The sequence below is a fragment of the Ambystoma mexicanum genome, chromosome 10, assembly GCF_040938575.1.
Source record: "Ambystoma mexicanum isolate Mex_15411 chromosome 10, UKY_AmexF1_1, whole genome shotgun sequence".
NCBI classification, from domain to species: domain Eukaryota; kingdom Metazoa; phylum Chordata; class Amphibia; order Caudata; family Ambystomatidae; genus Ambystoma; species Ambystoma mexicanum.
The window spans coordinates 669271614-669286394 of record NC_090932.1 but is presented as its reverse complement, the minus strand read 5'-3'; the positions used below and the strand labels follow the sequence as shown (position 1 = coordinate 669286394).

The following is a 14781-nucleotide window of genomic DNA, read 5'->3' as shown; positions in this document are numbered from 1 at the left end:
CTTGTCATCTGACCGTCTTGCCCCTTCACCTTCCCCAGGTCGAGCCGATCCGGGTCCGTCCTTATTTGGTCATGCACTTTCCCGCGAAACCCAACGCTTTCGCGGGCTTCTGCATGCCTTTTGTGTGCCTCCAGGATGTGGGCTGGGATGTCTGTTCCCAATACACATCCTGGGTGCCAGAGAGTCTGGAATGTCCTGAATGCCTGGGACCACCGTGGTCCGTGATAGGTCCACGTATGGTGTGAGTGTTTGTGAGCAGATCTCCCACTGGGTCCTCTCCGTTTTGGCGTGAAGGGAACTTTGGATAAGAGCAGGCTGAAAATACCACTACCATGTCGATCTCCTGAGTTCACACTGAACAAGGGATAAGGAGCCAAGTATCCTGCAACAAGAAGCTGAGTCGAGGAACCGCTGGTGACCTGCTGTGGTTTGGCACCCTGAACTGCTGTCGTCCTGCGAGACCCCTCTTCATCTGATCGTCCTAGAAGGTCTGCAAAGGCGCTTTGACCCATTGGAATAGTGGGATCAACTATTCCCGGCACCTTCATCAAACCCTGCAAGTAAGCCTCTTTGGAAGTGTCCCTGGGCCAACCAGTGGGCTGACCAGTTTACGCAGGACGCTTTGCTCTGTCACCGCCGCTGTTTTGGGGAAGCCCTCGAAACTTGGCCTACTGCTTGCTCTGTGTCCACGGCACCCTCACACCGAATTTCGTACACTTGGCATTCTCAGGTCTGAAGTGAGACAAGTGCGCCCGGACCAGAGTAAACGTGGTTGCTGTGTTGCCCTGCTGTGGTAACAACCTGTGCACGTTAATTGCATTTGGGACACCCTCGACCCTGCATCCTGCTACACGGTGTCGAGCCGCCCTGATTATCGCATCTGAACCTGCCAGCAACGTGAACTGAACTGGAGAGGTCTGGGTATGCCTGCGTCGGGGACCGGTGAGTAGTCCATACCCCAACCGGTGGCCCCTCGTGCAGGAGCCCATTTCTTTTCTACCGCTGTTGTGAAATAGCGACTATCCCGCACTCTCACCCTGCCTCTGCCCACAAGTGGAGGCCTTGCTTGAGTAGTGGGGACTTGTTCTTCATCGCTTCTTTCACCTTCCTGAACTGCCTGAGACCCTTGAAGAGACCCTACTTTCTCCATTGGCACCAGCGCGTGCAGGTACTTTTGAGCATAAGGCTCCTCTCTTCGAAGGACTCAGACTTCCTCCTAGTTAGGTGTATTTCTGATGTCGAGCTGGGTCTAATGATTACTAGCACTGCCTGTTTTCCTCCCCATCTAGGTAGTCTACATATTACGTGCTCATAACTCTTTAGACCCCTCGGTCTTGTATATATATTGTATTGATTGTGATGTGTTGGTTTACTTTAGTATTATTGTGATTCTTTGCTATGGTCTATGTTACAAAGGCCTTGTAATAAATGTGTCTATATTATTAATATAACACCTGTCTGGAGTAATTTGTAAGTGTCCTTGCTTTGTGTGCTCATTGAGGTCTTTCAGCCACCCTCGCCCCTCTTGAGACTTAGTCTTGACCGCCGCCATCGCTACCCTGATTGCTCTGGCTTGTCCAGAGGTTACCCTGTTCCAAGAAACTAGGCTGACCTTCTCAACCTCGGCCCCTCCAGGTCCGAGTTCAGAAATCCATCTTAACAGTCAGGTGTGTGCAGTTGTCGGCAATTGCCTGACTCTGCCTGACCCTTGTGTTGGGACATGTCTGGTAAACGGCTTTGGTATTATTCCGTTGTCGCTCATGGTGTGAGAAAGTGTTCCTGTTGGAAAAGGGAGGGTAGAGGTTTTAAATATTCTACTGGGCAGGGTGGGGAAAAGGTGTCATAAGGAAGGGGATACCACAATTCACACTTCGGTGTCCCACTTCCACTCCCCGAAGACCCCCCATCCAGGTCATCCTCCCACACTGGTTCACCCCCAGTAACTGGGTCCAATAGTGATGGCCGTGTCCTGGCCACCTGGACACCTTCAGGTTTCCCACAGCATCCACCCACAACATTCAGACATAGTCAATCACCTTCATACCCATTCATCCACCAATCACTCACCCATACACCTTCTCTCACATTCACACTACATTCTCCACACTCACCCATCCTGAACATTCTTACAAAATAACATTCAAACCAATGCAACCACCAGTGACTCAGCCATACACCGTCTCTCACATTTAGTATCTCACACACATCCAGAACATTCCTACATGGGCACCCACCCATAACATTCACATCTACACAATCACCATCATACCCATTCACCCAGCAGTCATTCTCTCATACATCTTCTCTCTTATTTATTCACACTGCATTACTCATAGGAGCACCCAACCAGAACATTGACACACAATCACATTCATATCCATTCACCCGCCAGTTACTCACCCATACACATTCTGTCACAATCACTCACACTGCGTTCACATGAGCACCCACCCAGAACACCAACACAATCACATTCATAACCATTCACCCATGCACCTTCTCTCACAATCACTCACACACGCACCCATAACATTCACACTGCATTCGCCAGATACCCATTTATACCCATTTAACTAGCAGTCACTCACCCATACACCTTCTCTCACATTCACTCACACTGCATTCTCCAAATGCACACCCACCAAGAACAATCAAACACATTGCATTCTCATTCACATTACGACACATGCACTCATACTCATACATACAAACATACTGTCCAAATGCATGAGCACATATATACATACATATCCATCCAACTCACATGCATCATACACACATACAAACAGTACACAGATGCACCCAAAAAAAAATGGTACCCGTTTCCTGCATTCGGCACACCGTGATGCTTAATTTCCATGCCTCCAGCTCCCGCCCTCCATGCAGATTGGAGCAAAGCTTCCTGTTCTTGTCTGAGTGGAGGGCAGGATCCAAAAGCCTGGATACACAGCTGCTCCACACCAGCACCCCTGTGCACGACAGTCTGATGTGCACAGGGGAGGAGTAGGGGCACCTTGCTGTGTTGCCAGATGGCCACAGTTGGCTCCAGCCCAGCCATCAGCCTGGCTTTTGTCAGAGTGAATGCTGGGGTGGCCCCCCTGAATATGGGGTGGCAGACCCCTCGCAACACTGGCGCTGCGAGATCTCCAACTACTCCAATGCTCTGAGGCCAACGCATGCACACATCTTGACATTTCTTTTCAGCCCCAGTATAAGTCTAATCCATTCAGCAGAGATATTTTGTTCAATTGTGTCTTGTTTCAGTGGTCATTTTAATTCCTCTTCTACTTCGTCTCTCAGACATACTGGAATTGTCCTCATTTTAGGACAGACAGGTTCAACGACAGGCTTCAAAACTATTTTGTGTGAGTATCTTATAAAACAGCTAATTTTCTTGAAAAATACTTCTGGGTACACTTCTTCTGTTGGTTGCTGTTCTATGTACAACATAGGATTTGTTCTGATTGGGTCTAGTTTGATTCCTAATGCAGCCTGATCTTTCAATTCCAAAACTTCCATGCATTTTTTTGATATGTATATTTTGACCACGCCTACTCTACCCTTGAACTCTGTTAATGCTTGAAACGTTCCAAGCATGGTGATGCATGATCCTTCAAACCCAACCAGGGTAACTTATGTCCGATTTTCACAACTTTTCATTTACACATTCATTCACCATCTCATCTCATCTTCATTTCAATATTATAAGGTGAACAATTGTCCACCATCACTTTTAGGGTATTCCTTCCACCCTCATGGTACACCATAGGACATCTGAGGACATCCGGTCTCTTTGCATTGCTTTAGATCAAAATGATGCGCTCCTCATCCAAATTCTTCATCTCTGTCAATAATGGCATTCTTCTCCTATGGTCGCATAGTGCCGCAAAATGCCCTCTGATTCCGCACACAGACATTTCACGTACAACGCCAAGCACTAATGAGAATTTGCTATATGTCTTTGTCTTACGCATCTCAAACATTTAGCATTCTCAGTATCCATCGCTTTTTTCTCTTCTTGCTTCATCTTTTGTACTTCATCTGTTCTCTTCTTCAAGGTTCTCTTTACTGCACCTTGTTCTCTTGCATGGCTTTGGAACATTAACGTATGGTCCACCTTTTTAGCTGTGACCATCGTTTCTTCAAGTGAAGGGTTGTGTGAGGAATGGCGGGGTCTTGTCGCTTTCTCCTCATGGGGGAGCCCATCCTTCTGAGGCTAAAGAGGTGAGCCCACTACGTGATATTCCCTCGAGGCATGGCACCAAAGGGGACGTCACACAGAGAGACTCAACTTGAGGACAAGGACTCCCGTTCCGTCAAGGTACTCCCTAACACCCTTTCATATGAATCCCTCATACCATCAGGGCCTCAGACATATCAGCCTGAACAAACCACTGTTTGCTATAGTAATGTTTATCACAACACGCACCTTGAAGCCAAAAATACTGAGGAGAAGAGGAGCAAATAATTCCTAAAGATTGCTAAATGGTTGGAAAATAACCATACGGAGAGGAAGTACGACGAGCAAGTAATGAAGAGTGCTCTAGATAAAGGAAGAAAGGACTATGTTCCTTCGCTGGGAAGGACCCATCTATGGCAAGTTGAAAGGGAAGAAGGACTAATGTCCCGAGAACCTGGAGTCCAGGAGTTTCAACAGACAAGGAAGAAGCAGCAGCTGAAACCCGGGGGATCCTCAGTCAAGACAACAGAGAGGGAAGGAAGCTGTACCGTGCATGCTCGAGGTTAGAAGAAGCGGTGGCATGGCCCAGGAGAGGTGGACCTTTCGGTCCTTAAACTCTGCTGAGACCGCAGAAGTATTTTATCCACAAAGCCGTGAGAGCACCCACTAGGAGGGAGGATTGAATACTGACTCAGTGATACAGCCCCATTCAAAAGTAGGAAGCGGGGAGAGCGGGAGACCCAGGGAGCAGGCCGAACACTATAATTGCAACAACTGAACAGGTTACAGTTACAAAGACAAATGTAACAAGTGGAGTAATCCTACTCGCCCCAGTACTAAGAAGAGTGCTGATTCACTGGGCTAATCATACTTGTCCCAGTATTAAGAGGATTGAAAATAAACACGGGCCAATCATACTGATACCAGTACTCAGAAAAGTGAAGATAACTACAGAGCTAAAACTACTCATCCCAGTACTAAGAAGAGTTCAGAAAACGACTGGGCTAATCAAATTCGCCCCACTACTAAGAAGACTGAAGATAACTACTATGCCAATAATATTCGTCCCAGTACTAAGTCTGAAGATAACTGCTGGGGTTAAACATACTAGATCCTGTACCAAGGCAAGACAAGTGAAACACACAGATTACAATATCCCAGTAGAGAAAGTGAAAGAGACACTGCAAGTTATAGAGACACTGCAAGTTACTGTTGAGGATAAGGGTAAAAGTCCTAAATTGAGAAACCAGGGAACATTTGCTCATAAGAAAAAGGGGACACCCAGCAGGTGGAAGAGTCCTCTAGAAGAATTGAAGGAACTGGTTCAGGAAATTATCAGGAACTATTTGAAATTAAGCTATTGAAGCTGACAAAGCCTGTCCAGGAGAAGGGAGTCATTATACTGGACTTCTTTTGTTGTTTTGCTTAGTGGTAGGGTCAGGTAGCCTCGTTTTGGACTATCATCTAAATAGTTTTGTCTTAGGTAGGGAAACCCGTAGAATAGGCATAGAATAAAGAAACACATTTGAAAAACCACCATTTTGGTCTGTCTCCTTTTCTTGACCAATCACAATTGCCAATCATCCATCACTGTTCCTGTGTTGGGTGCTGTTGATATGAATTATAAGGTAGTTACAAATCAACTCATCAACACCAATGTCATTGCTGAAATTGCAAGATATAGCCAAGGAGCACACATCTGAGACATATCTCATTACTTTCATGAAACATCTAAAAAAGTAAACCTGTTGATTGCTATGATTGTCTTTGGTAAATAGTAGTCGTCAACGGTTTCAAGTTCTTGTACACATGCATGCCTCTTGCACCCTTTTCTGCAGTTAAAGCTGATATGTCTCGATATTTTCCTTGACCCTCTGGACCTTATGCATGTAGAAGAAACAATGTATTTTTGTCCGCGGACAGCTGTTCATAGTCTACAGTGTTCAGGTAATTTACCCAATACTCGTTCCATTCAAGCCAGGGAATAACTGGTTCTACAGGGAAAGGTAAGAAACTCGCGGGTGAGTGCACTGCAACTGGCATGGCAATAGCAATTTCATTACTCTTTCCTTTTAATATGTGCTTGTACATTGTCCTAATTTTACCATGGTCTTTGTTTGAATACTTTTCCAGAGTTCAAGGTTTAGGCATACTGTTTATACAGTTGCAAGGATACGGCAATGTGGTCCCATGTTGGATGGTGCCTTACTCTGTACAGCCTCATTGTTTCTCTGGTCATTCGTAGGACACAGCGTTCATGTTGTCAGGTCTTTTCCTCTACAAAGTACCGCCTTATGCACCCCATTGCTTTTTGCCATTACCTTGGTTTTGGTTGTTGGATCTTTCCTCCTCAGGAGCATTAAAAGGTTCCTACTACTGGTGGTTCGCTTTTCAGTCGGCACTCTGCTCCCGCTAACGGATTGTCTATGATCACTGCTCGATCGACGGGCAGGGCCCCTCGATCATCTACCGTCAGCCAATCTGGTTCAGTATGAAGGTTAATTAGATAGGGGAAAACAAAAGGGACACTTTCTGTGTCTTGTCTCAGGCCTCAAACCATCTCTCCTCAAACCCGAAGGGTTCTAGAGCACCACCAGAGAAGTGACATAAAAGAAGCAATGACACATGCAGAGCTTGTAACAAGCATAAAACATATACACACTGTTTAATTTTAGATCTATGAATACGATCGCACACAGCTCAAAGCATCGCTAACTTTTCAATGCCATTTTCTGAAATCCATTAATCCACTCTGTTTTATGACACTGAGTGTTGCCGGGTACATTAAACATCAATATGTGACTGCGCTGACAATTGTCTTCGTTTCTGTTCGGTCATTTCTTTTGCTTCAAACGAGAACCATCAAATCACTATTCAGCGGTCTGATATATTATACACACGCAGGGGCCTCCCTCTGGAACAGCCTTCCTGCCTCCCTGAAACTTGAGGAGAACCATCTACGGTTCCGGAAGCACCTCAAAACCTTCCTCTTTGCTTCTGCTTTCTCTCTCCCTCTCCCCTGCTAATTCTTCGCTGAATCTGCACCGAATCTGCAACTGGGCCACTCTCGCCGACCTCGGTCCTGGGCCCAGCCACTCTGCACTTGCACTGCCTCGCTGGCAACCCCTGCTCTGCGGGACTGTCTCTGTATCCCTACAGCCCCCGTTCCCAGCACTTGTCTGCACTTACCTTGCACTTGCCACCAGCTGGCCCTATTCATTTTATTATATATACTTACCTTGTACTGCACTTGCCCCTTCCTCTCCCCTTGTGCTTTGTCCCTTGCCCCTTCCCCTGCACTTGCGCGATCTGAATGACACGTGGCCTAGTAGGATCGGTGTCTGTCTTCCCCCGTTTCCCCCTCCCTGCCTCGTCGCGCCTTGAAACACTTGAAACGCTTGTGTATAGGCGCGTTACAAATTCCATATCATATCATATCAATGAAAGCCTAGCTATAAATCAACAGCACACTGCATAAAAAAAGAGGCAGACTGGTTAGAGCGAGAAAAAAAGAACACACGGCTTATGACGTTGGGAAAAACACTTGTCAACGTGCTCACTGTGGCCACACCTACCATGCCATTTCCCTACACAACCTGTTTTTGTGTAGTGTTCTTAAATTTGCATTCTTCCATTAGAACGGTGGATGGCTATTGCCTGTGTGTGTGTGTATCTCCCAGTTTCTGTGGATCGCTCTGTTGTTCAAAGGATACTGCTATCTGTCTTCTTCAATGTCATTTATTTATTGTGAAGTTTTGTAAGGCGCCAACTTCCAGAAAAAGCACAGCCTCAGAGCATGGCCTGCAATCTCACAGTTCTAGGCCTACGCATTGGGTGTCATATATCATAGAAAAATTACCCACAAATTCAACGGCTAAGTGAAGGAAAGTTTACATAAAGGAACACAGTGACATGAATTATACTTGCCTGAGAACATCATCATGTGTTGAAAGTTCCAAGGAATCTTGTTTTTACGTCCCAAATTCAGAATAAATGAAAGTGGATATATATTGCTGGCTCGGGCAACAAATATGGCAACCTGTTAATGATGGATTGTTAAGGAAAAATAGGCTAAATAGAGAAAACATTCAAGTAACATCCTATACTGCTCTTTGCATTTTTTTTTTAAAAAAAAGGCAAGCACTAGCTGTCCTGGCTGCTTCCTATTTAGGTCCAGTTCCAGTATTGAAAAGTCTTTTAACAAAAAAACCTTTTCTATAACAGAAAATCAATTTGAACTTCATAAAACCAGTTATTAAGGCATGCCGAATCTGGGAACATTGTGGCCTTCGCCGAGTGCCTGCGACCTACCTGTTACCATGGTGCTCTTTTTCTTTAATACAATACATGCTGTTGTGTGCATTCACACCAGTTTGTGCTTTGAATGACTTGACCCTTAATGCACTGTTGACCTGGTCTTAGTGATTCTTGGAATGTTATTGTATTTAACCTCACTAGGCCCCCTATATCTTTTGGGGGTTATGGTGCGTCTAAGCTTGTTTCGGATTAATTTGTGTTCTGCATGAAATTGCATTGGGTCCTTTTCTGACTACTTACCCATTGTACAAGAACACAGAGGCACAGCTGGCCTAGGGTAATGCATGACCAGTTTTACCTCAGGGTGGCGACACTTTTTTGCCCTTGGACATCCATCTTGCTCTTCTGTCTCTGAACTTCTATCTATTGTCCTGCTAAAAGATTGTGGCCGTCAGCTTGAAGTCTTGCCAAGGACCAAGTTCCAATCTCACATCTGCATGAAAACTCTGCTTGCTGTTCTTTATAGGGACTGCGTTGGAAAAGACACACCAGACCTTAGCCTATAGTGTTTACTGTAATCATGTTGAGGCCCATCCCTGCTGTCTTGCCCGATATATCCACATGTAGTATATCCAGGCCCGTCTGCTTTTCTGTACAGCATAAGTCCTCTACTTGAGCAGATAAGTACTCCACCATCTTGCTTGAGCTCTTTCTTGCTTTGTCGTGCATTCCATTGCGTGCCCTTCACCTCTTTCAGGTGGACGCCACTGTGTGATTGCTGGGCATCACTTACACCCAACTGTGGTCCATATGGTGGGAAGCTCTGCCTTTTGCGTGACCATCCCAACTGCATGCTGTATCCTATGAATCGAGGTCTGGGCCTTCTTTCTGACTGCATTTCGGCCGTGTTTCCATGCCTGCTGAATTACCTTGCAACCCAGTGGCTATGGGCTTCCCGTCTGTGCTGGGGCCTCTGGAATGGTGACCCCTTCACGTTTCCCCTGCATTTGTATTTTATTTGGGATTTATATAGCACCTTAAGCCAAAGCGCTGTACATAAGATCATAAAATGAGTACAATACAAATTGGGAAATGCAAATAAGATAGGGCAGTCAGCCTTGCCAATCAGAATGTAGAAGATAGGACTTCAGTGATACACGAAATAACGAATATGAAGAAATAGAATGAAGGGAAAGAGGGAGGACATTCCAGTGCAAGGGAGCCAACAAAGAAAAGGAGGGAAAACGTGACTGAGCACAGGGAGGATGGGAGACAACAAGAAGAAATTAGAATGAGAAAAGAGAGAACGGGATGGGTATAGAATGAAACAAGAGTGGAAAGATAGACAGGCGCAAGGCCATGGAGAGATTTAAAGAAAAGAAACCGAAAGTTAAGTTTAAGCCGAGACTGAAATGGGAGCTAGCTAAGAGTAAGAAGAGACGAGGCAAGAAGTAATAGAGTCACGTGGGGCAAGAAGAAAAAGACAAATTAGCGGCACTGAAAACAGATTTCAGAGGGACAAGCCGAGTAAGAGGAAGACCAAAGAGCAAAAAAGAACAATGCAAGAGTCACAAGAAAATTTGAGAAGAAATCAGCATGTTAGTGGCATTGAAAGTCAAGAAGGGACACGCTTTAAGAATACTATATACATGAAAACGACAAGCACGTGAGGATAAAGAAATGCGATGCTTAAAAGATAAATCAGAGTGCCAGGTTGCCGTGGGTGGAATAGGAAGATGAGAGGGAGGAAACAAAATAAAATAAGGAGGAAGAGGAGACATAATTGTATTAGCTGGAAAGAAAAGTACCTCTGGTTTCGCAGCACTGAATACAAGAAAATGTTCCAACATCCAGGAGTTGATGGCTGATAGGCATGTTGAAAGTTTATTGTGAACTTCAGGAGTGAAAGATGAAAAGGACAAACAGAGCTAAGTGTTGTCTGCGTAGAAATAGTCAGATAGACCAAAGGATGAGATACTTTCAGCCAAAGGAGAGGTATAGAGGGAGAAGAGAAATTAACCAAGAAGCAAGCCTTGGGGAACATGGTTGATAAGTGGGAGTATGTCAGATGAAGACCATGACCAAGAGAGCAAAAATGTCCTTTGGGACAGATATGACCTGAACCACGAGAGAACAGACCCAGAACCCAAACGAGGAAAGAGAAGCCAGTAATAGAGAATCATCAAGTGTTGAAAGCTGCAGACAAGTCAAGAAGAATGAGAAGAGATGAATGTTTAGGGTAACACACCGAGAGTAAAGAATTTAGAACAGAGAGAAGAGCAGTTTCAGTGGAGTGGCATGGCCGGAATCCCATCTGAAAGCGAGGGAGACTAGAATTAGCAGAAACAAAAATAGAGACTTGGGAATAAACAAGGTGTTCAAGTAGTTTAGAGAGATATGGGAGAAGAGAAATAGGATGCAAATTAGAAGCGGGCAAGGAATCAGCAGTGGGTTTCTTTAGAAAGGGGATGATAGAAGCACGCTTAAAGGCAGAACGGAAAGCAGAGGTTGAGAGACATAGTAACACGATTAGTAAGATAGGGGACGAAAGGAGGGATAGATTTTATTAATGAATGATGAGGGAATAGGGTTAAGCAGGGAAGCAGTGGGGTGCGACCGGACCAACATAAGAGAAGTGTCATCATTTGAAATTTGAGAGAAACAAGGAATCGTAGTACTAGGAGGCAAAGTAGGAAATCTAGTGGTAGATGTAAGCTGGATGACTCCATGGTGAATGAAGAAAGGCCACATTTGACGAGAAAAACAAAGCAAAATCAGAAGCAGATAAAGTAGAGTCAATGGAGTGACCAGGAGTAGAAGGAGAAAGAAGACGTGAGAGAGTCTGAAATAAACATTTAGGATGAGATGACTGATTAAGCAGAAGATCAGAGAAATAGAAGCATTTAGCTGAGAGAAGACAGTCGTCATAAAGAGCATGATAAGAAGAATAAGAAATGCAATCTCCCTCAGACCTCAACTTAAGCAAGCATCTTTCAAGGCAACACAGAACACAACAGATGGCACAAAGATTGAAAGATAGCCAGGTTAAGGGGGTTTACGAGAACGGTGGAATGGCAAAGTTGGATAAAGGGCATCTAAATAAGAAGCTAGAGAAGATGGAAGAATAGAAACCACTTAATCAGCAGATGGGATAGCAAAGGAAGAATAAGATGGAAGAGCAGCAGCACGTGAGGAAACATGCTAAGAAAGTATTGAATGAGCGTAGATCACGACGATTTTATAAGGTAGCAAAAGAGGAAACAGGGTCTGAGACCAGAAACGTAGGAATAATTGAGACGGAAAGAAGATGATGGTCAGAGAAATGGACCAGAAGTGAAGAGACAGGGGAAGAAGAAAGAGAAGAAGTAAAGATTAGATCCAGGCCAGAGCCTGAGATATGAGAAGGAGGGGTGAGAAGAGGAGCGAGGAGAGGAAATGGGAATCAAGGACAGAATTATGCAACTGAACCAAGAGGACGATAGATACGCAGAACAAGAAATAGGATAAGACTTAGAGAAAGAAGTATATGAAAAATCAAATGGAGAAAAGACTGGAAGAGTCAGAACAGTTGGAGCAAGAACATAGTAAGAACGATAAAGAATGCCAGTACCACCGCCACAAGCAGGTGGAACAGCAGTATTAAAAGATGATAGGTCCAAGACAGAAGAACAAGTTACTTCTTACCTTGTAACGTTCTTTCGACGGGATGTTCCTCCGACGTATTCCTCATCTTAGATATCTCCTTCCAGCTCTGCTGGCCTCGGAAAAAATTTTCTCTAGAGGGCGCTGCGCGTCGACGTCCTTCGAGTGGATGTCCCTCGACAGCCGCCGTATCGACGTTCGACGTCATCCTGCCTATAAAGGCCGCGCGCAGCGTCCGTTGCTCAGTTCCGTTTTGTAGCCCACAGTATTACTGTCTGGACTAGACTAATCACCCTGAAGGAGCGTAAGCTGCAACAACAAGGGAAGTATAACTGCGGGGATGGATGGGAGGGTCGATGAGGAATACGTCGGAGGAACATCCCGTCGAAAGAAGGTTACAAGGTAAGAAGTAACTTGTTCTTCGAAGGGATTGTGTCCTCCGACGTATTCCTCATCTTAGATAGGCTCCCATAGCAGTATTCTATATTCGGAGGAGGGAGTACTGACTTCACGCTGTCTTCTATTGATGAATAGAATGCAGTACAGCCCTTCCAAACCTAGTCTCTTGACTGGAGGAGGAATCCAGATTGTAAAAACGTGTAAAGGTATGGACAGACGACCATGTAGCGGCCGCACATATGTCTTTAACCGGCACGCCTCTTTTGAGGGCCGATGAAGCTGCAATACCTCTGGTCGAATGAGCCCTAAGGTTTTTAGGGGGCTCTTCTCTGCCAGTTTATAACATTCCAGAATGGCTAGAATGATCCATCTGGAAATGGTCTGCTTAGTTATTGGTAACCCCAGCTTGTGACCTGTGTAACCTACAAACAGCTGGTCTGCCTGTCTTATCCTGGCTAGTCTACTAATGTAAAAACTTAAAGCCCTCCTAGGGTCTAGTCTGTGTAACCTCTCTTCCTCTTTCCCCGGGTGAGGAGGAGGATAGAAAGATGGTAGGGTAATCTTCTGAGTGATATGGAATTCAGAAACCACCTTTGGGAGGAAATTAGGCTTCACTTGCAGGACAACTTTGTCTTTGTGAAAGATTGTATGAGGGGGTTTACAAGAAAGAGCTTGTAATTCGCTCACCCTTCTAGCAGATGTAAGTGCTATTAATAAAACAGTTTTAAGGGTAAGGAATCTTAACGAACAAGAATGGAGAGGTTCGAAAGGTGTACCCATCAGGAAAGTTAGTACTTAGTTTAAGTTGGAAGAGAAAAGAAAATGGGCGAACCCTCTTTTTTAGGGGGCCTGACTCGAGAGGGTTGAGAAGTATACAGATACGTGGGGGTAGAGTCAAAGGCTTCCCAAGCCAATAGCGTGACAGGAGGTCGCTATAGCCTTGCAAAAGGAGCTAGATAACTGCTAACTCAGAACAAAGAATCACCGTGGATGAATAAAACATTATAAATTTATTAAACAGGAAGACATTTTTGTGCCATAATCTGGCATATATGCATACATTAAATCTGCATTGTGAAGGATTAGTATACAGTGGTGACAGTCTATTTTATGTGTTGTTTTATAAAACAACACATAAAATAGACTGTCACCACTGTATACTAATCCTTCACAATGCAGATTTAATGTATGCATATATGCCAGATTATGGCACAAAAATGTCTTCCTGTTTAATAAATTTATAATGTTTTATTCATCCACGGTGATTCTTTGTTCTGAGTTAGCAGTTATCTAGCTCCTTTTGCAAGGCTATAGCGACCTCCTGTCACGCTATTGGCTTGGGAAGCCTTTGACTCTACCCCCACGTATCTGTTTAGTTTAAGTTGGTACATTGGTTAACCCCTTTAGAAACTGCATTACCAAGGGTAATTTGAAATAGGATGGTTCTTCCGCAGTACGCTTAAAGATGGATAGCGCTGCGAGATAGCCCTTAATGGTGCCAACTTGAAGGCCTGAAATTGCCAAATATAGTAGGAAGGACAAAACCATTGGTGTACCACATGAAAATGGGTCGATATTCTGTTCTCTACACCAGCTGCAAAATCTGTTCCAACGGCAGCGGTATAAAGACTTTGTTGCTGGCCTCCTTGCCGAAAGCAACACCTCCATAACATCATCAGGGAGGTCCCAATCCTTGTACCTCAGCCGTTCAGAAGCCAAGCGTGAAGGTTGAGGGTTTTGATGTCTGGATGGAGAACCTGACCTCCCTTCTGTGAGAGTAGGTTCTCTCTGAGTGGAAGTCGAATTGGAGGGCAGATGGACAAGTCTAGAAGGTCCGGGTACCACGTTCTCCTGGCCCAATCCGGGGCAATTAGGATCATGGTTCGCCGGAATCTTCTCAACCTCCTGATCATTTGAGGAATGACAGGGACCGGTGGGAACGCGTACAGAAGCGGAAACTCCCAGTCCACTATGAACGCGTCTCCCAGAGCTCCTCTCGGAGGAAATTCCCTTGAGCAGAACAGGTCGCATTTCCTGTTTAGGCTGGTGGCGAGCAGATCTACCTGAGGGGTTCCCCAAAGGGCGAAGATCTCTTGAAGGACTTCCTGAGCTAGCTCCCACTCGTGGGAGACTGTGTTCTGCCTGCTCAGAGCGTCCGCTGTCAAGTTCTTCTCTCCGGCTAGGTGAGCTGCCGATAGAGAGATTCCTTCTTGGATTGCCCAAAACCAGAGCTGCATCGCTACTCTGCACAGGGGTAGTGATCCTACGCCTCCTCTTTTGTTGAGGTAATGCATGGCCACTGT

The 14781-nt window shown here is 45.1% G+C and overlaps 1 protein-coding gene across 1 annotated transcript in view; it reads right to left on the bottom strand.

Annotated features, from left to right (window-relative positions):
* The window catches only part of SLC9A9 (solute carrier family 9 member A9), a 3894960-nt gene that overhangs the window by 1766163 nt on the left and 2114016 nt on the right, over positions 1-14781 (bottom strand). The window contains exon 11 of the mRNA XM_069618254.1: positions 8108-8219. Coding sequence (XP_069474355.1) covers positions 8108-8219 — 112 coding nt within the window. The remainder of the gene's footprint in view (positions 1-8107; positions 8220-14781) is intronic.